This window comes from Typopeltis vanoorti, chromosome 26 (genome assembly GCF_054136105.1).
Source record: "Typopeltis vanoorti isolate ZY-2024b chromosome 26, IOZ_Tvanoo_1.0, whole genome shotgun sequence".
Lineage (NCBI taxonomy): Eukaryota > Metazoa > Arthropoda > Arachnida > Uropygi > Thelyphonidae > Typopeltis > Typopeltis vanoorti.
This window is the reverse complement of record NC_143574.1, coordinates 2,290,147-2,317,939: the sequence shown is the minus strand read 5'-3', so window position 1 is coordinate 2,317,939 and position 27,793 is coordinate 2,290,147. Positions and strand designations below refer to the sequence as shown.

At 36.2% G+C, this 27,793-nt stretch overlaps 1 protein-coding gene across 1 annotated transcript in view; it reads right to left on the bottom strand.

The window, feature by feature from the left end:
- The window catches only part of LOC150092268 (kinesin-like protein KIF21A), a 524,778-nt gene that overhangs the window by 377,758 nt on the left and 119,227 nt on the right, over window positions 1–27,793 (bottom strand). The window contains exons 6-8 of the mRNA XM_090415090.1: window positions 17,576–17,668; window positions 17,294–17,422; window positions 6,937–7,116 (exon numbers count right to left, since the gene is read on the bottom strand). Coding sequence (XP_090271216.1) covers window positions 6,937–7,116; window positions 17,294–17,422; window positions 17,576–17,668 — 402 coding nt within the window. The remainder of the gene's footprint in view (window positions 1–6,936; window positions 7,117–17,293; window positions 17,423–17,575; window positions 17,669–27,793) is intronic.

The following is a 27,793-nucleotide window of genomic DNA, read 5'->3' as shown; positions in this document are numbered from 1 at the left end:
TCTTTCATGGATGGTAACAAAGAAGAGATTTTGATGATAGAGAAGAATGTAGGAACTAAATTGTATCTTTTCAGTATCTCAGCAATTCTCAGAGATGCTTACAATGTGGGATAGGGACTTGCTGTACAGGCTCAGGGTTCTTGGGGATAGGCTTATAAGACTTGTAAGTGTAAATTCAGACTTAGCTGATCAAAGTGTATTCTGTATTCAATCAAACCACACACAAGAGTATGTAACGAAGTTACATGCCATCTGGGGAGTCAGACAGCTGAACAAGGTCCATGCTATTCTCATCAGGGGAAAAAAAGTGCTTAAATGAGATAGTATCTGAAATGTATCCCTAAAGTTTAAAGAATAAATAGGATGGGAGAGAAATGAATACAACCTTATTAAGCAAGAGATCCATAAGAAGATGACATGGAAAGAATATCATGAAAATAAGAGAAGTTATGATATAAATATATCAAGCACAAGCCAGAAAAGTAATGAATATTGTGCAGGAAACTAAATTGGAGTATGAAAAGAAATTGGCTATGCAGGCTAAATGCAATCCAAAATAATTTTATGCTGCAAGCAAAAGAAATAACGAATGTAGAAGAATAACTTTACTGAATGCAGATAGTACTCTAGTGTCAGAAGCTAATGAGATTGTTCAATTAATGAGTGTTCACTTTGTTAAGATATATCAACCAGGTTTACAGTGCAACTACTACATTGGATGAAGAGATAGTGGTGCATGAGAATGAAGTTGAATAACCTAGATAAGAATTTAGCAATAGGGACAGATGGAACATTAGCATGTGTGCTAAAGGAATGTTCAGCTGAACTGGCTAGTCCTTTCACATATTTGTATAACTCTAATCTCAACTCAGCTCAGGAAGGATACCATAGGAATGGAAAGAATGTATGATACCTCCATTGGGACAAAAACTGATGTTTAATGCTGACCTATCAGTATCTCTGGTGTGGTGGCAAAGATTTTAGAGAAGCTTTTGAGATGTGGTATTACAGAAAGTTGTTAAGGAGATTATATACTGCAAGGTGGAGAAATGGATGGTGATAGAAAGGATCCGTAGAACTTTAAGACTCCTTATGAATATTGACAGAAGAAAGTTGAAATACTTTGGACACATTAAACAGATGGAAGGAGGACTTCTCAAAACAGTAACAGAAGATAAAGTTCCTGGAAAAAGAAGAAGGGAGTAGGCCCTCAATGAGATAGATGGATGGCATGTCTGATCTTCAGAAAAAAAGCCTCCAGAAAAGCATACAACAGGATCACATGACAAAGACTGGTGTGGCACATCACCGAGCATCTGTTGATGTCCAATGAACAGCTGGATGGATGGCAAGAACTTGCTTACAGAAATGGGTAGACAGACAAGCTATACATTGCAAGGAACAGCATTTAATAAAGGAAGAACATGTTTTAGCAATTTGCACATATTTTCTAACAATGTTATGGCCAAGTTGGATAAAGGGAATAGATATACTATGATAATGTCGGATATTGCTAAGGAATTTGATAGGATGTCACATGCTGTTGCATAAACTGGAGAATATGGGATTGGAACAAACTCTTGACTTCAATAAGTGAATGAGTGACAGACAGGTATCGAAAAAAGGCATATAGTTGGTGTGAATCTGCCAGATTTAAGGTGACTAGTGGTGTACCTCAGCGGTCAGTCCTTGGGCCACTGCTGTTCAATCTATACATTAATGACATTAGAGCGGCTCTAACAGGAGATATGCAATTGTTTGCCAATGATGCAAAGTTAGGAGAGCAATCAAGGATGCTACTGATATCCAGCACTTACAGAATCTCTGGTTAACAGGAGAAAGAGGGGGTTGATATGATAGAGGTCTATAAACTTCTGAATGGGTGTTATAGGATATTGTCTGATGAAATTAAGGTGGGGGAAAGACCATAAGGTATCCATGGAAGTTTTTTCTGCAGTCAAAAAAAAGGGTAAAACATGTTGTTTGTCTCTTACAGAGTAGTGAGAGTGGAATAGTCTGCCTTCAGAGGTAGTGAGTGGATCAAGTGTGAATGAGTTTAAGGCAAGGTATGACAACTGGCTTGAGTGATGTATATAGCTTCCCTTAATGAGTCCTAGACTCCCTGGAGGTCTCAGATAATAACAATAATAATATGATGAGTTGCAAGAACAAGGAACCTTGTAAACACCTGAAAAATAGGAGAGAGGAAGTGGATCCTTAGGAAAGTAGAGAAGGGAATCTAGCTTAATGAGGTTTAAAAGAAGCGTGTAGAAATTATATTTCTTTAAAGTTCTGGTTTTTTTTTTTCTGAAATGCTCCAGATATAGGGAACACTAATGGTATTACTGTTGTCTTTATGTTGAGAAGGATGTGTAGAGGAGGAAGAGACAGATAATTTGTAATTCTTTTTAGCATTATAAGCATTGGACAGGAAGATTTGGCAAATAAAGGCAAGTTCAACTGTAAGAGAAGCTTGGGTGGAATATAGGTTGAAGGAAGAACTGTTGACTGCTGAAGGTTTTGATGACACATTGTTGGGGCGGGGCAATGGGAATGTTTGTACATGTAGAAAACAGACCTGTGTAGGTCGGTTTTCTACATGTACAAAAAAAAAAAAAAAAAAAAACGTCAAAGTATCTAAGAAAGGGAAGCTGTTTTTTCAACAGTGAACTGGATTCTGGCATGCTGACTGTTGAGGTGGAGAAGGAAAGTAATGTGTCTAAGCCATGGAGAACACATCAATATATCTTAACACAAATAGAAGGTTTGAGACTGGTGGTAATAAGAGATGTTTTTGCAAATGCTCCATATAGAAATTGGCTGGTGGGGGGGGGGGTCATGGATGTACCTTCTGTTTATGAGGTGCCCTTCCAAGAGAAGTAACTAACATGATAGCAAAATTTAAAATAAAAAAAAAATGCTAATGTCGGTGGAGAAAAGCATTTTTCAGCAAATTCAGAATGTCAGAAAGGGGAATATATGTGAATAAGAAGGTGAAATAGCTCACCATGATATCATTGTTTAAAATGAAATTCTGAATTAAGGATTTAAAATGTGCAGAATATAAGTAGTGGCCAGTAACTGGAATTAAGATTTGGTCAATTTAAAGAAGGGAGAGTCAGTAGAGTCTAATACGGAATGAAGAAGACAATTGGGTTTGTGAATTTTTGGCAATCTATATCTGGGCAGGGGAATTAAAAGGTTTGAGGGTTTTTTTTTTTTTTTTTTAAACAGCTTCAGAAAGCCAAGATGATTTTTTTAGAAGTCTTTTTAATGTTTTTTTCTGAGACTTGGTAGGATCATAATCTAGTGGTGTATAAGTGCAGTCTGAGCATAGCATTCAATTTCTGATTATAATCACTGGAATTAGAACAGCAGAATCACTTCTGTCAGCCCTGGTAATGGTTATGTTGTTGTCTTTGCAGATTTTGCATAGTGCATGGAGCTATCTATTGAAAAGTTTCTTTTTAGAGGCAATATTTGTGATAAGATGTTAGTTACATTGAGCCTGATGTTGGCAAAATTAGGAGGCAAGGTGTGCATACCACGCTCTATAAGCCACGTGATTTCTAAACTAAGAACATGCCGAGGCACTACTGCAAAGTTATAACCAAGGCTAAGCACACTAATGGCTGTTTTGTCGAGTCTTTTTGACAACAGGTTAACAACTTGAGCAGCTGACTTTGTAGCTGGAAAGAAATATGAAAATTATTTTTTTTTTTTTAATATTTCAACAATATGGTGTCGTCAAAACCCTTGTCAATAGAGCCTCCAACCTCTGTTCCACCCAAGCTTCCCATAGAGCTAAACTCTCCTTTATTCACCAAACCTTCCTGCCAATGGTAAAAAGATCTACAAATTATCTGTGCCTTCCACCTCCTCACATCCCTCTCAACAAAGGCTACAGTAATGCCATTACTATTTCCTATATCTGGACCTCACTATTTCCTATATCCTAAATATGAAAATTATTTTTTTTTTTAATATTTTCCTATTTTCCTATTTTTCCTTTTTTTTTGAGAGAAACAAAATATTGAAATGATTAAAAGCTGCTATTTAAGTATTTCTGTGTTGTAATTATTCCATTCAATTATATCATGAGTGTAAACCAGCATCTAAGTCTAAATACGAGGTTCCAGCTTTGACCATCTGCAATGCATCACTAATGCATTGCAGATGGTCAAGGAAGCCACATATCAGACCGTATACTCAAGGTAAGGAAAAATCAGGTAAGATTTGGATGAGTAAAAAATAGCATCATTTTTAAACAAGGAGATGCAAAATAGGGAAAAATGTAATCAATCTCACAAGCAATAGAAGGCTCAGGAAGGTGACCAGCATGATAAGGAAGGAACAGATTAGTTAGTAGGCCAAAGGAAGAAAGGTCTTTCACTACGTGGCAAGTATAAGCGACTATAAAAGGATAACTTTGAGTACTGACGGTAGCAAAGTGTATCCACTCAGGATATTATGGAATCTCAATGCAAATACAGCCATGAGATTAGATGGGATATCAGCATGAATCATGAGAACATGCAAAGGAAATGGTATTGCCTATGACTGTTTTACTTTAAGCCTCAGCTCTGGTAAAGTCACTAGGGAACATAAGGTAGACAAAATAGTTCCACTGCATAAAGGAGGCTCCAACTCCACGACAGTAGCAAATTATAGACCAATCAGTATCTCGGGAGTGGTTGTAAAGGTAGTGGAAAATATGGTCAAAAACAGAATTCAGGAATAGGTGAATAAGATGATACTCTCTGGGGGACAGCATAGCTTTGTGAAGGGTAGGTCATGCCTTAGTAATTCAACAACTTTTTATATTAGAGTGATGGCTGAGTGGGAATAGATATGAACCAGGTGATATGGACAAGGGTGGTTGACAGATGGATACCAGAGTAGTATATGGAAGAGCAGAATTCAGGAGAAAGCAGGTGACTAGCAACGTATGATACAATGCTCTGTGCTGTTTAATCCATAATAAATGATATAGGAAATTACCTAAAGAGATATATTCAGTTATTTGCTGATGATACAAAACTGAGGCAATGAAGAGAACTTGTAGGATGATTTAAATAGACTGATAATATGGGCAATATGGATCATTTTAACATGGAAAAGGTGGAAAGTTATTAATTTTGGGATGAAAAGATTACAAGCTGTGTACCACACTGATGGAACTGCACTCCAGCAAATTGATGAAGCTAGGGATTTTAGAATGTTGGTAGATAGGAAGTCGGAATTCGGCAGGCATATTGCAAAGGTGGTCATAGGATTTAGGATTACCTGGTTATTGAAGAACATACCAACAAGCAGAGATAAAGTTATTACTACTCTTTATAAAGCCTTGATACTGCCATATCTAGATTACCATGCTTGGGTCTAGTCACCTGGGTTTCTTGAGAATGATGACATGGTGGAGAGGATCCAGAAGTGAGCGACCAAGATGGTGAGTGGTCTGTGAAATACTCCTTATGAGAGAGACTGAAAGTTTGTGCAGGATATGGTTCAAGGTTTTCTACCTATCAGTAAATTTAGAGGGAGGCATTTAAGAGGGAAAAAGAGAAACATTTAAGTAACTACAATATGGCAGGTATTATAGAAGCCATAACATCAAGTAATAAGAAGACAATGGAACACATTATGGAAGCCAGGACAGCAGTGCTTGAATCCTAATATTAGAATAGCAAGGAAGTTACATGGTTTAATGAACCATGGCAATGGCCAAACACTACAGCCTCTGTTCAAAATTTGTGAAGATAGAAAAAACTGGTGGAAACTGCTTCAAACTCAGTCCTATAGACTGTCCCAATGGTCCTAAGGGAATATGACTAGAAGCATTTTTGTATAATGACATCATTATCATGAAAACATTATTACAACTGAACTGTTCATGCACACACATTATGGACAAATTTTATTTTGGTTAATTTTGCTATTATCTGGTTCAAATGAAATTTGAAATTTTAATAGCAATATAATTAAATTCCATTTCCCTGGCAATTAAATTATCATTTTTCAGTTTTGACAATAAAACATTTTAATTATACCCCCCAAAAAAAAAAATTATTCCTAAGCCTGATTTTGCTAATAAAAATGGAATCATGATGGAGAAAACTGAAGAGTGAGAGTCTTTCATTGACCAGTTCTGAAGTTAGTATGTTTAAAAATGAATATCGCACTTAGAATACTAACTATTTACATACAATGCAGTTAAAATTTTTCACAGCTGAATTTTCAATTGTTAGTATTTCAGCTGTTTCACAATATCTGTGACAAAATATAAATATTCATCTATTCAACCTATCAATTACTAGAACACACAGATATACATTACATTCTTGATCTACTTCTGGTTTTCATTCTCTAGATATGTAAATTTAGTTTTGCTTAACTTTGGTACTATAATTGGCTAAAATAAAAACAATTTGATTTAAATTTGACAAATTTTAATAGATATCCTAAATATCAAATTTCACTAATTACCATGAAAGATCAGTTCTAATTTTGTCAAATTTTTTGTGAAATTTTAACAAAAAAAAAATGTCCCTATTGAAAAACAAACTGAACCACCAGGGACACACGTGTGTGTATAAAGAGTTCAGGAAACTGAATGTTGTTAAACTAATTTTTTTTGTTAAACTCTCTCTCCAGCCAAAGCAGAGTTACTGTAATATATAGTCTGGAAACATTTTGTTCCATTACACCTATGACAATAACCAGAATAACTTAAATTTTTGTAAGGATTCTAAATACCCAATTTCAATAAAATCCATCCAGCTAGAGACCCAGAATAAATTCCTAAGAATAGGCAAAATGAATTTAACAGATGCATTTTTGCATCTATTAGATTAATTTGCTTATTTAAAGTTCTGGTATAGTAGAGTACAACTTATGCTAATATAAAAGATTAAAAGGGAAAAAAAAAAGACTCACTAAACCACAGTTAATGGAGATTCCCTCTTTAGCTCTTTCACCTGTTGCTCCAGTTCTTTTAAGTCTTTCAGACCCAGCTAAATCAACAAAATGGAATTTTGCAGTTAATGTTTCAAATTCATTTAACGGTTCAGAATCAACGGTTTCTGGAAGCTCATCTGCTACATCCCCATTTGGAAGCTGAAATTTAAAAATTCATTATACTTGGATATGTGAAAGTAATTTTTAAAAAAAATGCAATTATTCAAAACATTATTTAAAATAAAAGGTAACAGATGTTTCAAAGATTTAGTAACTTTATAATCAGGATATAAAAATGGATTTCTTCTGAAAGGCTTGCTTATGGCACAAAAGTAAAAGATTTCACATTATATCTGGCAGAAAATTATCCCATCTTCACTTTTATGTTATATTTAATGGCTGCCTGTCATAGTATATCGTGACATCTTTGAAACCTGATTACTCCTCGTGTAGGGATAAGAAACCAGAGCTTCTGAGAGGAAAAAAGTCCTCCATCTCCAAATGAGATCAGCTAACTCATGTTCTACTGAGAAGCTGATACAGGTTCTTTGCATCCTAGACTGGATTCAATCCCAGGTCTTTTCAACCAAATAGCATTGTCCATACCAATTGGGCTACAGAGACTCTCACTCAAAAAATGCAATGCAGCATTCAGTTTGCTTTGCCTCATTTGTAGTTGTGCACCGTCTCGCAGTGTACAGTGGTAATCAGGGAATTATAACAAAAAAAAAAAAAAAATGTTGGCTAAATATAACAAACTTTTTTTATATAATAAGATATTTTGCATTTTATTCAGCCAAAATTATTATAAATAATATTTATAAATATAAATACTAAAAAAGTTAAACATTTTAGTATTATTTATTGTATATCAAATGTGGATATATTATACAGAAAATATGCAATAAATTTGACCATTTCACTATCTTCTTCCGATTTTAATAATCAGCTTTTTTGAATTACTCTAAAGATCTATAATAAAAATCATTCTATATTATTATAATAATAAACATCTTAATGAAGTCCAATGAGATCACAAAAGGCCTACAGTAACCATAATTCACACAATGCCACCATACTTCCTTATTCCTTCACTGATAAAACACTCAAGATTGTTCTTTCCACTTTGCATCATCATCAAGCAACTTATCCTACTCAAATCATTTCCAATATTATCAATGTCAAATTAAACAGTAGTGGTCCAAATACACAGTCCTGTGCCACACCTCTGGTCACCTCTCTTCTCCATAGTTCTCCACTACCATATACTAATCAGTGATAGCTCTATTACCAATCATTATATCATGTCACCAGCTTCATATCTCCCTAGCTGATCCAATTTATTATTATTACACAACACCTCCAGGAAGTCCAAAGACTCATCGAGGGGAGGGCTCTACAACTCTCCGTCTCTACCACTCCACTAACCGCAACTACCTTCATTTACACCAGCACCATCTACCACTGACCACTGCCCCTATTTTCACAAATCACAAACATCCATGCCAATGGCAGGATTCAAACCCATAGCCTTTTGGCTGGAGAGCGGATACACTAACCATCAGCCAACCAGGCTGGCAATTTTCACATGTCAAATTTGATTTATCTTCAGGAAAAAGCAATAAATAAACTGTGCAACAAAAATTTGAAATATCAAAAGACAAAGAAGAAAATTCCAAGTAATACTTTAAGTCAAGTGACACAGGGTCACTCCATCACAGTTAATCCACTAATGGCTTTATAATTGCTGTTAAGGAAAAAGAAGGGTAATTACATGATAAAAGGCAGAATGACGAAGATGTTTTGATCCGTGAAAAATCCTAAGGTGTGCTGAGTATTTCATACATCGGTTGGTTGGGAGGTTAAGCATGAAATTTGGAAGAAGAGGATAGTGCGGAGGCAGCACAAGATGAATAATGGTAATAATCAAATTTTATGACAAGTATAAAGAGCAGGCCAGGAAAATGACTCAGTTGCTAAGGACAGCAAAACTACAGTATGAGCAGAAAGTAGCAAATCAGGCCAAGGGAAAAAAAAAAAAAAAAAAAGTTTTTCAGATATATGGCAAGTAGAAAGAAGAATGATTATGGTAAGATGTTAATGAAATCAAAATGAATAATTTTGATGAAAATAGTAGAATGGTAACTACTCAGAAAACATAATTGAGGTAATCAGTGAGAAATTTGTAAGGGTGTTTCATCCTCATCAGGATGAAGTGACGACCTCAAACTACAGAACATAGAAGAGAATGGCTCAATTATGAGCTTTATGAGGAAATAAATAAGCTTGATGTATGAGAATGTTCAAGGAATTGGCAGTAACATTGGCATACCCATTTAATAAGTCTTACAATAGCACAGGTTTCAAGAAAGTGGATAGAAGGTAAAATTATTCTACTGCATAAAGATGGTCTGCATAAGGCTGTGGCTACAAATTATATGCCAATCTGTATATCCGGAATTGTGGTTAAAAGGTATTGGAGAGATTGGCGAGAACTGGGATAAGAAATAAGTTAATAACAGCAGCATTCTCTGTGATTGTCAGCGTGGATTTGTTAAAGGAAGATCATGTTTTACCAACTTATGTACTATAACAAGGTGACAAATGTCTTGGACAAGGGAGATGCATACACAGTGGTATACTTAAATTTTGCAAATGCTTTTGATAGACTGCCACACTACATGCTGTTAAATAAACAAACTGATGGAATTGGAATGAAATTGATATATGGGGTGCAGTATCCTGAAAGAGGATAGTCACTAGTGGTGTGCCGAATAGGCCTGTATTGGGGCCATTTTTGTTCTATTTACATATTAATGATATTGAGATGGGTTTAACTGGTGATATGCAACTGTTTGCAGATGATGCAAAATTAGAGAGTAATGCAGAGTCAAATAGATGTAGCCTTACAGGACGACTTAAATAGATTGTATGAGTAGGCAACAATATAGAACTATCAGTTTAATGTTACAAAGTTTAGTATTGAACTTGCTCAGTATGGAACTATCAGTTTAATGTTACAAAGTGTAAGGTTTTGAAATTTGGTAAGCAATTTGGATGCGAAGTATACACTTGGTGGGAAAACTTTAGAGGAGATGAGAGATGTGGAAATTGTGGTGGACGAGGACCTGAAATTCAGGGGCCACATTGCACAAATTGTCACATCAGACAGTGGCAACAATGCAAAGAATCTTGGCATGTCATATGAGGCCTTGATCAAGCCTCATACAGATTACTGGGCACATATTTGGTCACCAGGATTTCATTTTGGTGAAGAGGATATGTTGGAAAATTTCCAGAGAAGATTCACTGGAATATGAAGTATGAAGTGGAATATGAAGACAGATTTAAAGAATGTAAATTGGAAAGCATTGCTAATAGGAGAGGATGATGTGATTGAGACATAAGTTAGTCAGGTTAAATAGAAGAAATAGTGCATAGAATTGGAGAGGGGAGGGGGTGATCAGGAGGCCATCCCAGGAAACTGTATAAGTACTGTGTGAGCAAAGAAGTGAAAAGAAGGTTCTTTGAATGGAGTGGTTGGCGAATGGAATACATTGCCTGATACTGTGGTGAATGCAGATACACTGAATAAGTTTAAAGTTATTATTAATATTATTCAGGCCTCCATGGAGTCAAAAGACTCATCGCGGGAGGTCCTTCCTAAGAACATACAGTCTATCATACCACTCCTTAAACTCATTGACCATTCTCGCCCTCACCACTCCATCAGGCAATGCATTCCACGGCTCAACCACCCTCCACGCAAAGAAACCACTCCTCACCCTCTTGCTCACAGTTTCCTTTCGTAACTTCCAGGGATGGCCTCTTGTCATCACTCCTTCAGCTGTTCAACCAAGCAAAAGAACTCCCCAGTGTCAACCCTGTAACCACCTCTCAACAGCTTAAAAGTCTCAATCATATCACCTCTCCTTCGTCTATCCACCAAACTCTGCAGTCCACATTCCCTCAGCCGATCCTCATAACTATCCTTGTACAGTCCTGAAACCATCTTTGTATCCTTTCCAGTTAATTTATCCCCTTCAAATCCTGGGGACCAAATCTGGGAACAATAGTCCAAGTGTGGTTTGATCAGAGACTTATACAACGGAATGATCACCCTCTTATCTCTGCAGGTCAGTGTCCTTCTCGTAATTGCAGCAATCTTCTGTGTTACCTTCACCACCTTTGCAATATGTCCCCTAAACTTCAGGTTTCTATCAATCATCAACCCCAGATCTCTTGTTCTCCCCTACTTCCTCCAGTATAACTCCTCCCATAGAGTATGCAGCATCCCATCGATGTTTCCCAAACCTCAAGACCTTACATTTTGCTGCATTAAACTGACATCCCCCCATTCATTTGCCCATCTATCTAGCTTATTCAAATCCTCTTGCAGGGCGCTACCACATCTGCACTATTACTAATAATCCTTCCCAGCTTCGCATCATCCACAAACAACTGAATATCCCCTTGCAATTGACTGGCAATGTCATTGATATAAAGGTTAAACAATATAGGTCCTAGTACTGAGCCCTGTGGGACCCCACTTGTAACCCTCTGTCTCCTTGAAACTGCTCCACCATACACAACTCTGATACCTATCAGACAGCCAATCCTGAATCCAGTTGACCAATCTGACATCCAGACCCATGTGCAGCAACTTAAATATCAGCTTATCATGTGGCACCCTGTCAAATGCCTTTGCTAAGTTTAAGAAAATTGCAGTATATGCCTTTCCCTCATCTAATGTTCTTGTAACTTTATTATAAAAGGCTAGCATATTGCTAAAACAAGAGCGCCCTTTCACAAATCCATGTTGACTCTCACAGATAACATTACCCTCATCTGCCCAATGCTGTATACAGTCCCTCACTACTTTCTCCAAGATCTTAACAACTACTGATGACACACAGACTGGCCTATAATTAGACACTTCCAGTCTGTTACCACCCTTATGCAATGGCACTATCTTGCCTTCCTTCCATTCCCTGGGCACCTTTGCTGAAGCCAGACTTTCATTGAAAAGCCAGGTTAAAAGGCACTGTCAGTTCCCTAGCACATTCTCTCAAAACTCGTGGTGAAATACCATCCAGTCCCAAAGCTTTACTGACATCCAGAGTACTCAGTATCTGAAACACACTCTCCTCCTGTACCTCTAAACCTCAAACCAGCCCTATCCCTCTAGCATTAAAACTGACTCCTCTAGGATGAAATACTCCAATAAAGTGTTCATTGAACAATTCCACTATGTCCTCTGCATCAGTCACTCTATTCCCATTTTTATCCCACAATATCATTCTTCCACAGTCATTTCTCCTCCTACTGGCCACATATCTAAAAAATTCCCTAAGATCCAAAGAAAATAGGATTTTCTTTGGATCTTAGGGCCAATCTCCTCTCATATTCCAGTTTTGCTTTCCTTACCACACTAGTCACTCTTCTGGCCTGTGTCTTATATTCTTCATGCATCCTCTCTTCACCTCTCTTCCATAGCCTCTTTTTCACATGCAATTCCTGTTTAATATTGTTTGTCATCCACTTTACTCCAAATTGTGTCCTCTTCTTCACTCGTGGTATACAACTTACCATTGCTGCTAACAAATATTCTTTCACAATTTCCCACGCACTAATGATATCCCGGCCTTCCAATTCCTCCCTCCATGAAACTTCCCGAAGTTGACGTCTAAGACTATTATAATCACCTGCTTTATAATTCCACATAAGTTCCCATCTCTTTGATACTCGTGCATGTCTATTCAATTTCTAAGTCAAAACCATATGGTCACTCTCTCCAACTGGTGGGAGAGATGTGATCTAAGTTATTATCAACTCTTCTGATACTATAACCAAATCCAAAACTCTTGAACCTCTTGTTCCCTCTGTTACATGTTGCCTAAGACATTTGTCCCTCAAGAATTCTAGAAATTCCATTCCCCTATTGCTACATGCATCTTCCTCTCTCCAATTTATACTACTGTAGTTAAAATCTCCCATAACAATCATTATTCTTGCACTTGCCAAACTTAGCTGTCTAAACATCTCCTGGTCCACATCCTCTGTGCTCCTGGATATTTAGTGGGGTGTAGCAACACCCCACTAAATATCCTGTCTTGCCTACCTCTACCTCACACCATATACTCTCAAAATCATTTGTCTCACTTCCTTCCAAAGCCTCCACTCTTAGAGGACATAGGTCATCACTTATCATAAGCAGTACCCCACCACCACGCTTTCCCCTCCTATCCTGATGAAAAAATGCTATACCCAGCGACTTCTATTCCTGTTATTATATCCCCTTCTGTCAACCACGTCTCAGTGATCCCAATAATTTTTGGCCAGGCTGATGCTATCTGTGCCACCAATTCCTCTCCCTTATTCCAGATACTCCTGGCATTAGTATAAAGCATATAAATGCCATTGTTTGTATACCCAGCATTATCCCTTCTAAACTCCACTGGGTTCAGTGTTACCTGACATCGTCTCCCTTCTCCCAAGTATCCGTTCCCACAAGAGGCCATCCCTGCTATTATCCTCCGTGGGACACACTGACTCGTTCAGAACAGCAATCTCTCCAGATGCCTATGTCCTTCCTCATTCAAATGTAAGCGGTCTCTCGCACACAATTCCTCTCTTTCCTCAAACGCACTCCAAATATCCACATATACCAGTCCTCTCTTGTCACACATTCTTGCTATTATACCATTCAATATCACCGCTCTTCTGCTCAGCTCATCATTATCATACCTAGGCAACACGCACACTATTTTTCCTCTCTCTGTCTTCTTCCGTACAGCCTCAAGCAAAAATCTCATATTTCTTGCTGCCCGACTTACATTACCACTCAAGTCATTTGTTCCTACCATCACAATCATCTCATCCACCCTTTCACCTCTCTTAATTGCCATAGCCACCCTTTCTATTGTTCCTCCTGGCAAACACTCCTCACGCATCCTATCTTGAACACCACGGATCATTGAGTCACCATACATTATACCTCTTACCATTCTCTCTCTCCTATTGTTTCCATTCTCTCCTCTTCTTTCATTCCCATAGGTCTCTCTCATTCCCTCTCCTCTACTGCTATTCTCTCTTCTAGCACTCCCATACATCTCTCTCATTCCCTCTCTCCTACTGTTTCCATTTTCTCCACTTCTAGCACTATCATATCCCTCTCTCATTCCGTCTCTCCTACTGTTTCTATCCTCTCGTCTTCTAGCACTTCTATCTCTCTCTCTCATTCCATCTCTCCTACTGTTTCCATCCTCTTGTCTGCTAGCATTCCCATACCTCTCTCATTCCCTCTCTTCTACTGTTTCCATTCTCTCCTCTTCTAGCATTCCCATACCTCTCTCATTCCCTCTCTTCTACTGTTTCCATTCTCTCCTCTTCTAGCATTCCCATACCTCTCTCATTCCCTCTCTTCTACTGTTTCCATTCTCTCCTCTTCTAGCATTCCCATACCTCTCTCATTCCCTCTCTTCTACTGTTTCCATTCTCTCCTCTTCTAGCACCCACATACCTCTCACTCATTCCCTCTCTTCTGTTTCCTTTCTCTCCTCTTCTAACACTCCCAAAATTCTCTCTCTCCCCTACTCTGATTCGGCTCACATTTATCTCTTAAAAGTTCTTCTAGTCGGCGACTAGATTTGAACCACCAAATCCTTTCTTCATGAGGTCAAGCGCTGTAGAGTGCAAACGCCACTTCTATTGAGCTACACAGTCTCTTCTCCAAGTTGGATAAGTTGTGTATGACAGTGTATACCTCCCGCAATGAGTGACTTCATAGAGGTCAAATGCTAATTATCTGCAGAAAAAGCCACCTCCTGGGCTTTATATTTTCTGCCAAATCTTTTATCGTTGATCTTGAAAAATATCTTCCCACTATTCAATGTCATCTTTAACTTTTCCAAAAAAGTTATTTCAAAAGAGCTGACATTTCTCCAAATATTCTGAAGATTAGGCTCCAGAGTTAACTCCTTTTCTGAGTCAGATTTTCAGTCTTATATTCTCCTAATATTTATCCTGCTTCAAAACAGATTCATATTAACCTCTTCTTAAGGACAACTTTTACCATCAAATTATCAACTTTGCTTTCATCTGAATGCAATTGCTGATCTCCAAAACCAGAGCAATCCATTTTAACTGTACACTATTCCTAACATAAATAATTATAAACCTCTATGAAATCAAACATATCATAGGAAAGCTTGCTCAGCAGTATTATGTCACATGAGACCTAAAACTCAGTCACACTCTCTTATGCAAGCCACACAATCAACATATCCCATTCGTTCACCAGTTTCATTAAAAAATCTACTCTTCACTTCCTTGTTCATCACTCTATAAAGTTTTTCAGGGATAATTTCTTGTTCTCCCACATTCTCTTCTCTAGCACATATCTAAGACATTATATTCAAGACATATAAGAGGAAAAAATATATAATAATAATAACAACAAATGTGGGTAATGCTCACAAAACAAATACCGTAATAACAAACTACCAAAAAATTCAGACCAGAGTTCGATATTCTAAATAACATTCACTATGGCAAACTATCTGCTACAATAAACTACTCTGTAGTCCCATCTTCTATAGTGAGAGTTAACTATAAGCTATATACCATATTATTACATAACATCTCCATGAAGCTTGACTCACCATCAAAGTCCATTCTACACTTCATGATTCACCAGCTATGCTATACATTGTCTACTATATACTACACAATATTTTTGTCTCTTAATTGTGTGTGCATGTGTTCTTGGGCCAGTGTACTGTTTTGTAGAAAGGAAAAAAAAAATTATGGGGGGAGGGGGGGGGTCCTGTTACCTCTGTCTGAGACAAACTAATTCACCACCAACTGATAAAGCCCACAAAGATTCCTCATGCCCTGACAAGAATTGAATCCAGGTTTCTTCTAAATGAACTACATGTGACCTGTTCTATCTGCATTATAAAGGCATCATATAAAAAAAAAATACTGCTGAAACTTTATTCATTTCTTCATGAAAGAAGACCCATTATCAGTTCCAAACATTTACGGAATACCAGAAATCCATTAGAGAAGTATACAAAATTGCCATATTAATGAATTAGTATGGAAAAGTGGAATCAGCAGACTACATGCTAGATTCTCGATACCCACTTCAAAACACGCTTCTGTGGCACTGCCTATGCCACATGAAATACCTCCAAACCTTGTTACAGTATGTGTGTGTGTGGAGATATTTCATGTGGCAACTGAAGAAGTTAGGCACTTTTAAACAGTTCTGCTGATACACTGAAACCATCCTTTGTTCAAAAAAAAAGCAATAGAATCAACCATCCTTGACCATTCCAAGGATATGCAAACAGGATATTAAATTGATTTGATATGCTTACTCATTTGAATTATGCATGCAAGGACTATCATGATTTGTATCCTAAAAGATGCCCGAGTGGCCAAAATAAAATACTGATATTTAAAGTCAGTTACTTTTATTTATGTTTGTTACCTTATAGTTATTAAGCACTACACCAACAAGGTAAGGAACAATCAAACAATATGATGTTCATTCCAATTCATATTTCATTTTCTTAAAAATATTATTTAAGAAGAAATAATGCCTTCGTACATCTTTGTTGACCTTGAACTTTTTTATATTTATAGAAAATATCATTATCTTCCTTCAACGAAATAGGCTGAATGGCCTGTCACAGCCAAGTAACTTTGCTTCAGAAAAATCTAATTAATACTAAAACAGAGTAGTTACTCCTACTTCATGTATTCTCTGAGTGGTTTGTCTTTCAGAATGAAAAAACCCAAAGTTTTGAGAAAAAAAATAACCTGTTCCCACTCCATATGATATATATATATATATATATATATATACACACACACACATATATATATACATACATACTGGCCAGATTGGCAGTGGTTAGCACATCCACTCTCCAAACCAACAGGCTGCAAATCTGAATCCTGCTATGAGAGTGGATGCTTGCGATTGTCTTTCGGTGTAAGATGAATTTCATCGTCTGATGTGAGACCACTGCCCTGCTTATTAAAGGCCTGAAGTGGCTTGAGAAAGTTTCATGTTTGGTCTCTAGAGTAGGGTTTCCAGACTTTGTAAAAATAAATATAAAATTAATAAAAATGAACAAAAAAATATCCTTAGCTCATACAAAGTAGAATGTACTGTCTTTGCATTCTATGTGGGATGAATTCCATGTCTTTCTAACCAAAGGAAATTCTTGTTACCATCTGAACCCATATATGGAGGCTCTAGAAAAATAGAAGCATATTTAATGAAATAATTATATGTACTCATAACAAGAACATTCATTACCTGTATCCTCACCACTCTCTGCTGCTTTATGTTTAGAGTGAAAATAGCATGTGACCTTGATGAGGAGGAATTCATATTGGTACTAGCAGTCGTTCGAGATAGAGCACCTAACTTCAGACACTGTAATGTCTGAATACAAAATGAGTAAATAAATCATATAAGCATTTCTGTCAATATTTCTATTAGTACATTAAAAAAAATGATAAATGTTAATTCGATATATTCAAAGTTTCAGCAGATTCACTAATCTTTTCATAACATAAGTACTATGAAAGAATTTACCTCTTCAGCTGAAGTTACAGGCCTTGTTGTGATTCCTTCAATATATATGCTACCATGAATATCTTCATGAATTTTTACAGGTCCTTTCATTTCCTAAATTTAAAAGTTTCAGATCATAAAACCTCAGTCCTCAATAATTGATCAAATAGTAAAAGCATTATTTTATTGCATTTTTTGTTTGATGAATGATTTTTACATATAAGCCTATGATTTCAGATAATAATTAGAGGAGACTTGATATTAAAAAAAAAAAAAAAAAAGTTTCTTAGATATACCAAGTCTGATTTGTGTGGTGCATTTAACAAGAAATTTTATTTTATTTTATTTTTTTAAACTATACTTCCTTGTTTAAACAAACTAATGTTTTTGCATAAAGTATCTTCATTATTTACTATTTTGCGTGCTGAGAGCAGCTGACTTCATTACTAATTACAACTGCTTATAGATCTTCTCTAAAAAAAAAAAAAAAAAAAAAAGATTACCGACATGACAAATTGATGTGTGACAACTTTGGGTTAAAATTAGTTGTAAGTTCTTCCCATAGGAAAAAGTAAATTAGACATGACAAGAAATATTCTTGTTTCATCCTGTTCATTTATTTGAATATGAGCAAATGAAATGAGCTTGTATGAGAAAAATCTTCATAATTAGGTTACCTATATATAGGAAGCAGTCAACTTCAAATCACAATCTGGTTACACTGTACCACAATGCATTGCATTATACATGCCTGAAATGGCATGAGTAGGGATCCCATTTTTTGAAAACAAAATACCGGGACACAATAAATTTTGTAGAATTAATGGTTAAGAGAAATAAATTTTATTCTCTAACATTATGTATTTTAAAATAAAAAAATTAAATATTTATTTAAATTTGAATTATTAATGTAGATAACAAATGTTTATATATACGTCAAATAAATAGAATTCTAATAACAACACTTAAACAAATTACACTTTCTTTTGGGCATTTTGTAACAAATGGTATAACTTTATTAATTTAAAAAATACAATATTCACAATTAATACGAGAATGCAAGAAAACTAGGTTATATCACATACCCTGTAGCAATACAAAAATAATTTAGCGCCTGATGCATGAAGCTTAGTTCGCATAGCGTACGATATCCGATGGTCCGAAATGTTTCTCATTGGTTGAAAGAAAATGAACTATCATGGCACGTTAATATTCAAAAACATGTCGACCAATGAGAAACATTTCGGACTCGGATATCGTACGCTATGCAAACTAATCTTGAGACAAATGATTACTAAAAATTTACGACCGACCAGAAGAAAAAAAAATAGATGCCGTGGTTGCAATTAGTTACACATACAGTTGGGCGACTGTCTTCCTCATTCTGACATTCTTCTCTCCGGCTGAATGAAATGTATGGAACTAAATCATTTTCCCAAAATTCTAGCATTCTGGTAATTCACTGAATTACAAAATAAAATGTCTCTTTTTGTTTTGTAAACATACATTTTTAAAAGCACCCAAAAATATTACGACTTGTACTTATTCTTCTTAGAAATGTTAATATTTTTATATTCTAAAAAACTGGGACATTTAACGTCCCAAACTAAACATATTAGGACACCGGGACAGAAGTAATAAATCCGGGACGTATGGGATCCCTAGGCATGAGTGTGTTGTCCATTATAGAATAGAAGGCATTCTGATGCAAATTAAATGCTCTCTATATGACCAGCCTAACTGAAGATTTTAAAAAATAATCTTACTGAAAGCAAACTATGAGGACAGCAGTTAAACTACAACTGCAGGATTATTCTATTAGAATCACTCTTAGAGTGATTCTAATAGAATAATAAACTTCTAATAAAAGACTACATAATAAGAAACCAAACTTCTCCTGATGAAGCTTTTAGCTAGTTAAACTAAGTTCCAATATCTATATCTATAGCTTAAACATCTTTGAAAAGAAATTTTCTTCGTTATAAGGCATTGAGACAAAAGACCAACATATCTCATGAGGCTCAGAGAAAACTTGTGTAGTAAGGACATGTTCATATTTCCGTTTATACTCAACATCATGCTTGTGTTTATATCTACTCTATAATATAAAATGATAAGCTTTTTTTGTAATGTTTTTGTGTCACGTTATTTGTCAAGTTATTTGAAACGTTTTGGAACTCAGGGCTACCCTGAGTGTCGAGTCTTCAAAATTCGAGTCATCAGAATTCAAGTAGAACAGGCCTACCTGTTCTCCGGGGAGGGGACCCCTTTTGAGTCTTCAAAATTTGAGTCGTCAGAATTCAAGGAGAACCAGCCTACCAGTCCGGAACTCGGGGGAGGGACCCCTTTCAAGTCTTCAAAATTCAAGTCATCAGAATTCAAGGAGAACTGGCCTACCAGTCTGAAATTGGGGAATTGGGCGGTGTATGCGCAGGGGGGACCTTTCGAGTCTTCAAAATTTGAGTCATCAGAAAATTAAGGAGAACCGGCCTACGGGTCCAGAACTCGGGGGGGGGGGGGGGGGCAGAACCCCTTTTGAGTCTTCAAAATTTGAGTCATCAGAATTCAAGGAGAACCGGCCTACCAGTCCGGAACTCGGGGGGGGTAGCCGTCAGAGGGGAAGAGCCTCCTAGTGTGTGTGTGTGTGTGTATATATATATATATATATATATATATATGCACACGTGTGTGTGGATTTTAAAACTTCTTCCAGTCTGTCCAACGTAAGTTTTGCTGCAGGTACATGATATCTTGTATACCTCGGACGTTTTTCAAAAGGAACGCCTTCTTTTGGCAAATGTAGAAAATTTTTGTAGTGAGAACAGGTTTAGAAGGAGTTCTAATATTAATTTGCTTTAGAACCGAGCTACATATCTTGAAACTCTGTAAATATAGGATAAGAGATGATAACCTGCAATCATACAAGTTGATTTCTCAGAGTAATTTATTTACTAACTTTTTGAGTAATCATTTTGAAGAAAAAAGGTTGGTCGATTGGTAGAGCCTCTGCTACTAACGGCTCAGTTAAGTAAGTTTGAGTGTGGTTAATAGTTGGAAGGCGACCAATCATTCGATGCTGTTGGCACACTCTCCCTTGATGAGTCTTTGGACTCCCTGTAATAAACTGGTGAAACAGAAGATTTAAATATTTCTTTATTGTTTTACCTTTAAGCATTCTTAATTCTTTAATGTTGTTATAATTCCAAACTTAAGAATGATGAAAAAACTTGTGTAGAAATAACTCCCTGTATGACTCAGCTTCCTGTACACTTCTAATGATATTCCTCCACTTTTTAAAAAAATTAGAACTTCTAAAAGTGGAAGTTTTCTATTCCATCGATATCCAGCGTAAACTTAATTTTAGGACTGTTATTAAGGAAACCAAAAAAAAAAAATTCTTCTAATTTAGAGTAGATTTCAAAACAAAAAATAACAACCGAGCACTTTCAAGGTAGCTTGCGGCAAACTTATTTTGCAAACCAATCCCTTTGGGTTTGGGCAACAGCCTATCAGGCCTAACAGGCCTAACAGTTTCATAATATAACTATATACCTAATCCAATTCTACTACTGCTATTATAGAACGAGCAGATTGCTAAAGACCTACCTTTAACAAAACTATGCTGTTCTCTATAGAGGATTCCACTGTCATCTATTTATCTATGGATGCAGTTCCTATCTAGCCTTTCCAATACCTTAATGACCACAACAGAGATCCAAATGGTCTATATTTTTTTGCATCAGTCTTAGCTCCATTCTTGTATAATAGAATTATATTTCTCTTTCCACTCATGAGGAATCTTGCATGTGCTGAAACTCAAGTTGGACAACCAAGTCAGGAGCACTGCTAACTCTCTTGAACGTTCCTTCAGCATCCATGCCAATATCTAATCCAACATTATGGCTGGATTTCAGTCAAGTACTTGTAGCAGCTTTAATACTCAACTCATCTACCTCTATTCTTCCATCAAATTCTCACCTGGTATCCAGAGAACTAATGGGTCTGTCTGAAACATATATTCCATACACATTATTCAAGTGAGCATTTAATTTCTGTTTTGTGTGTGACTTTTCTGCCATCTACATTCACTAAGATTATTCTTCCATGGTCACAGATCCTTTTACTTGCTACATGATGATAAAATTTGTTCAGATTTCATTGTGGCTAATTAGTTTGCATAATCAGATCTTCCTCACCATGGTCATCTCCTCCTAGTCTGTTCTTTACAGCACTCCAGTCTCATTACTGTTGTCATGTAATTAGATCCATAATATTCTCTTTTTTGCAGCTGTTACTCTGCAGTGTTATTCATCCATTTAATTCCCATGCAGTTAATTCTCCTAACTCTGTGGCTAGAGTCATAAACAGCTTATTTCAGGTACTCTTTGACTAATTTCCCTTTTTCTAAAATGACCACAACCCAAGAGCTCTCATTATTAGTCACTTCTTCCCATGTTAAGCTCAATGCACCTCAAATCTTGTCAGATATAATTCTCAAAATGATGTTGAGAGAACCTACAAGCAGATTGAAGGCACAGCTATGGACTCTTCACCCTACCAATCTTTTCATGGAATATTTTAACCCGGCTGAGAGATACATTCATTACTAGTATGTGCTAAAATGCGATACAACTTACAAAAAAAAAACACTGCAAATATAATACATGGTTTATTTATTTTCAGTTACAATCTAGAAATTATTAAACAAAGAAACAAAACAAACCAACTAAACCAATACTATACTATACTGACATCGGAGTTCGTGATATCTCTCAGATACAATTTACTATGAAATATCGCACACCTTTACATAACACGTGTTAAACCAAAACTGACCACATAAACAGTGTGGAAAATCACTCTTAATATATGCATGCACAGCTACTCATGACCTACAAGCAGTTTGATAAACAATTTGTTTGTATCTGTCAGATCAGCTGCGACCTCCGCAGGGTTAAAAATACAGCCCAAAAATCTAACCTTCTCAAATCCACAACATGACTGTGCTACATTGATGTGTTCTCCATTTGGCCATATGGAGAGAATTTGTTAGAAATATTTTAGAACATCTCAATAGCCAACATCCAAGGATCTGTTTCACCATTGAAACAGACACTCTAGTCACTTGGCTACCAAATAAATCCTTTTTTGGTCTACAGAAAACCCATCACCACCAGAAGGTAGATCCACATCAATCACACCATCCCTCCCAGCAGTATGGTGTTATCAAAACCTTAGCAAAAATAGCTAGAACCATCTGCTTGGGTCACACTAGCCTCCTACAGACCCTACCCTGCCCCCAAAAATAATAAATTCAGAGCATACAATGCAATCTACATACAGCACACATTAGGAAAAAATTGCATGCATTCTTAAAAAGATAGAACATACAGAACTCCTTCAAGCCATACCAAAAATTAGCTACCCTTATCTGTTTACCAAAAGATCCTTTCCATCATCTAGATCAGAGTTTCTCAAAGAGTAGTCTGTGGCCCACTACAGAATCAGATTATTTTCCCAGTGGGCTATGAGAGAATTTTATTAGCAAATAAATATATTTTTTTAAATCTTTGTATGTAAATTTTCAGCTGCAATTTGAATTGTAGCTGAAAATTTACATAAAGATTTCACATATAATTTACATACAAAGATTAATCAAGTTTTCACATAATGAGTAATTTTAATATAATAATATGCATAATATTTTCTCAAGTTGTATATCTCTACATTGGAGTGTATCATCATCATCACGAATCAAGGGCTCACTGCCCATTGGTGTCCGATGCCTCCTTCACTATCTTCTTCCACCTATCTTTGTCCAGTGCACAGTTCATCCATTCCACACCAGTCCTTTGTCATCTATCCATTCTCTGTATAGTCTACCTCTTCCGTTTACACCATCCATAATACCAAACATAAATGTCTATCTTCCGGTCCTCACTCATTCTACAGATGTGTCCAAATAATTGCAGCTTGAGTTCTATAATCTTTAGCATTAGATTCTCTTTTGGTTGCATCTTCCGACAGAGCTCTTCATTTGCAATTTTCTGTACCCATCCTATTCTTAGAATCTTCCTGTAACAAGTTCTTTTAAATGCCAGAATTCTGCTTCAGATCCATACAGTACACCCACCCTATCCATGGCCTTCAGATTTGTTCTTCCCTTTGCAATCCAGATCTTTATTTCTTTTTTACAGTCCAAATCATACATCATTTTACTTCCCAAATATATGAATTGTTCTACATTTTCTATATCAATTCCATCCACTTGTATCTTTTGTTTCATGTTCTCACCAAATACCATTGTCTTCATTTTTTCCAAGTTCATAACAAGTCCAAATCTCTTCCCTTCCTCATTTAACAATTTCAGTGTTTATTGTAGTTCTCGTCTTTTTCAATAATAACAATGTCATCTGCAAATCTCAGATTGTTAATTCTCATGCGAGTGTATAGTATACATAAAATCAGCCACTATGTATGTGGCTCCACATGCTGAGAAATGCACCAAGAAATCCTATCTTAAATTTCCACTGAAATATATTAAGATTATGTATGTTACAATTACATACAATTTTGTTCTTAAGGAAAAAGCATCCATGAGTTGCATGCTTTGTCCAATTGGGCTGCAATAAGTTTGAGAAACACTGATCTAAATCAGCCTGGGGGTCTATAATAGCCTTTGCTCCTGCAAACTTACATACTTTGGACAAAATGGAAGACCTACTAATATTCATCATCTAAAAAAACAAAAATTATGTCCATCTGCACCACAGTATTTCTGAGACAGCAAACCATGCCATGGATACATATCACCAGATCTAATGGAGGAAACCTCCCTCTTATATAGAAAGATTTAAATCAGCTATTCTGAAATCTGCAACAGCACTACAACATTCTCCCCAACTGTCATCATGATGATGATGATCATCATCATCATCATGCGCTTCAAGGATTTAGGCCTATTATAGTTTGAAAAGCCATCAACAAGTATCTTCAAAGAATGACCTGGTCTTCTTTTCCCTGATGGTTTATAATGAAAAACTTATTTGAATAGTTTACCATTGTCATTCATTTAACATGCTTCATCCAATTGTATTTACATTTCTTTAATTTCTCTATGATTAGTTCCTGGTTTAGTTCATTATTTCTTCATTTCTTTTATAGTGAAATCAAATACATTTTTCTGTTTTCCTCAGAAATTTCATTTCAGCTGTTATTAATCTTTGCTCCTTTTGTTTTATTTTTAAATTTCACTTTTACTCAAGTTGGTTTTTGCATCATGTGAGGTTTAAGTACAGGATTTATTACACCTGTTATTTTTATGTTTGTCCTTTTCCTCTTCATATGAAATCATGGATTTTAAATATGTAAAAAATTAACTTGTTCTAAAATCTGGTTATTTATTACTATTTCCATTGTAAAAGCCATTGTTTTTAGTCATTTCAAAATCTTCAGCTATTTCTTTTAGATTGAGAACAGCCTTCAAAAGATTACCTTCAGAAACTAATTTCCACCTAGTCATAAGCAAAAATAAGTGGGTGTAAATTCACATCATAGAATAGATTAATATCTTAATGCTTTTTTTTTCTATTCCATTTAAGTAAATATTAAATAGAGTTGCAGGTAGAGGACATGTGACTCCTTTGTTTATTTCTCTCCATGAAGAGAGCTCACAGTTTGATCACATCTGAATTTTATTCTTTCATGTATGTATAACAGTACTCAGAATATGCTAAATAAAATGTTTCTTTTTTTTTTTTTTTTTTATTATTATTATTATTATTATTATTATGCTCTCCATGGAGTCAGCAGACTCATCATGGGAGGGTCATTCAACTGACAACATATCATACCAACTCTTAAAATCCTTCACTACTTGCATTATGCATTAACAACACATTCTGGTAGTGTGTTCTATTCACTGATAATTTCTATGTACAAAAAATCTACTAACCACTTTTCACCACACACTTGCATAACTTCCAGGAATGGCCTCTGGTTTTTCTACTCTTTTGATAATCTCATCTGGATTAATCTGATTTCTATCATATCACCTCTTTTCCTCCTATTCACTATTCACTCTGCAAACCACATTTCTTCAACCTCTCTCCATAGCCAGCATTCCAAAGTCCTGAGTCTTAGTCACTCATCTCTGGACCCTATCCAATGTTTCCACATCACACTGAAAACCAGGTGACCAGATGTGAGCACAATAGCCCAAGTTAGGTTTCACCAGTGCTTTTGATTGTAATATATCAGAACACAGAAAGATAAGTAAATAATTATTTATTGACTTATTGCTGATATTTTGCTGGTGTTATAACCAGCATCTTCAGAGCACAAAACACAGTTTGTCACAGTATGCGAGAACAGAATCTTCAGAGCACAAAACACAGTTTGTCACAGTACGCGAGACTACAACAACATGGTGTAATAATGGGACTAGTTTGAAAAATTGTAACAACACAGACTAAAGTCCTAATTAGGCACCCCTATGTTAAAAAAAAAAAAAAAGAGAGAAAGAAAGCAGGTACTAGTTATGCCTTAAGATAACTGTCTCCCCAATCTTAGGCAAATTTATACGGCCATATTTGTTAAGATCTGGGGTATGTTTTAAGACTTCTGTTGCTTCTAAGAACAATCTCTCTGACTTGTAAATGCTTCTCTGCAGTACTTTTGTTTTCTTCTAGTCGATCCTGTGTGCAAGGGTATCCAAAGCATGGTTTGCTAGGCCCGATTGCCATAGCGATAGTGCTGGATGTATCTTTTATGTTCACTGATGCAGATGTCCACAGTTCTTCCTGTTTGACCGTAGTAAGCTTGATCACACAAGCAGGGTACTTCATAGACTCCTGGATGTGATAAAGGAAAGATGCTGTCCTTGGTGAACAGATGAGAGTTGCTAATTTGACACACAGTCTGAATATAGCGCATAGTGGATGTTTATTGAGAACTCTAGATATCTTTTCCGATGTGCCTTTAATATATGGGATGGTGACTATTTGTTGTAGTTCTCCATGGGATGAATAGCGGGAGGGTTTCTTGGGGGCATTTAGTATTTTATCTATCTCATGGGGATTATAGCCATTGGCTAAGAAGGTGTGGCATAAGTGAGCTAGTTCAGCAGCAAGAGCATTATTATGAGAACAGATTGCTCTCACTCTGTGGGTTAGCGTTTTTTAAGATACCACACTGTTGAGAAGGGTGATGGTGCGATTGTGTAAATATCTCCCTGTGTGTGTTTTCTAAAACTGAGAATGAGAACCATCTTGAAGATGTGTGATCAGTGTATCCAGGAAGAGCAGACAGTTATTAGCTTCCAGTTCCATTGTTAAGTGGATTTTTGGGCATTTGTTATTTAAATGTGCTAAGAATGCATCCAATGTGCCGGGGCTATGTGGCCAAATAGCAAGCACATCGTCAACATAGCATAGCCAGTGTTGGTTTGAGAGTGGCTGTATTGATAGCCATTTTTTCCAGGTGTTCTATGTAGAAGTTGGCTAAGGTGGAGAAAGGGGGAAGCCCATAGCTGTCCCATCTAATTGTTTGTATATTTTCCCTTTCCATGTGAAATATCCTGCATGTATTGCAAATTTAAATAGGTCGAATATATCAGGTGAAAGTGTGACTTTAGCAGATCAAGGGTTTCAATTAGTGGTACATTTATGAATAGTGAGGCGATATCAAAACTCACCATTATATCTACTTTAAGGTATGGTTTCTAAAATAATTTTTAGGTGGGCAGAATTGTTTGTGAGAGTGGCTAGTAACTTAGCTAAATGTCTAGCCAGTTTGTATGTGGGACTATTTAAAACAAAAGTACTTCACAGAAGCTTTTACAAGTCAGAGAGATTGTTCTTAGAAGCAACAGAAGCCTTAAAACATACTCCGGATCTTAACAAACATGGCTGTATAAATTTGCCTAAGATTTGGGAGACAGTCAACTTAGGACATAACTAGTACCTGCTTTCTCTCTATGTGTGCATGTTTTTTTTTTAAATATAGAGAGCACCTAATTAGGACAAGTCTGTGTTGTTGCTACAATTTTTCAAACTAGTCCCATTATTACACCATGCTGTTGTAGTCTTGCATACTGTGACAAACTGTGTTCTGTGCTCTGAAAATGCTGGTTATAACACCAGCGAAATATCAGCAATAAGTCAATAAATAATGCTATGTCTATTAACCTAATCCTGTATTCTATTCCTAACCAACATATCCAACACCTTGACCACAACT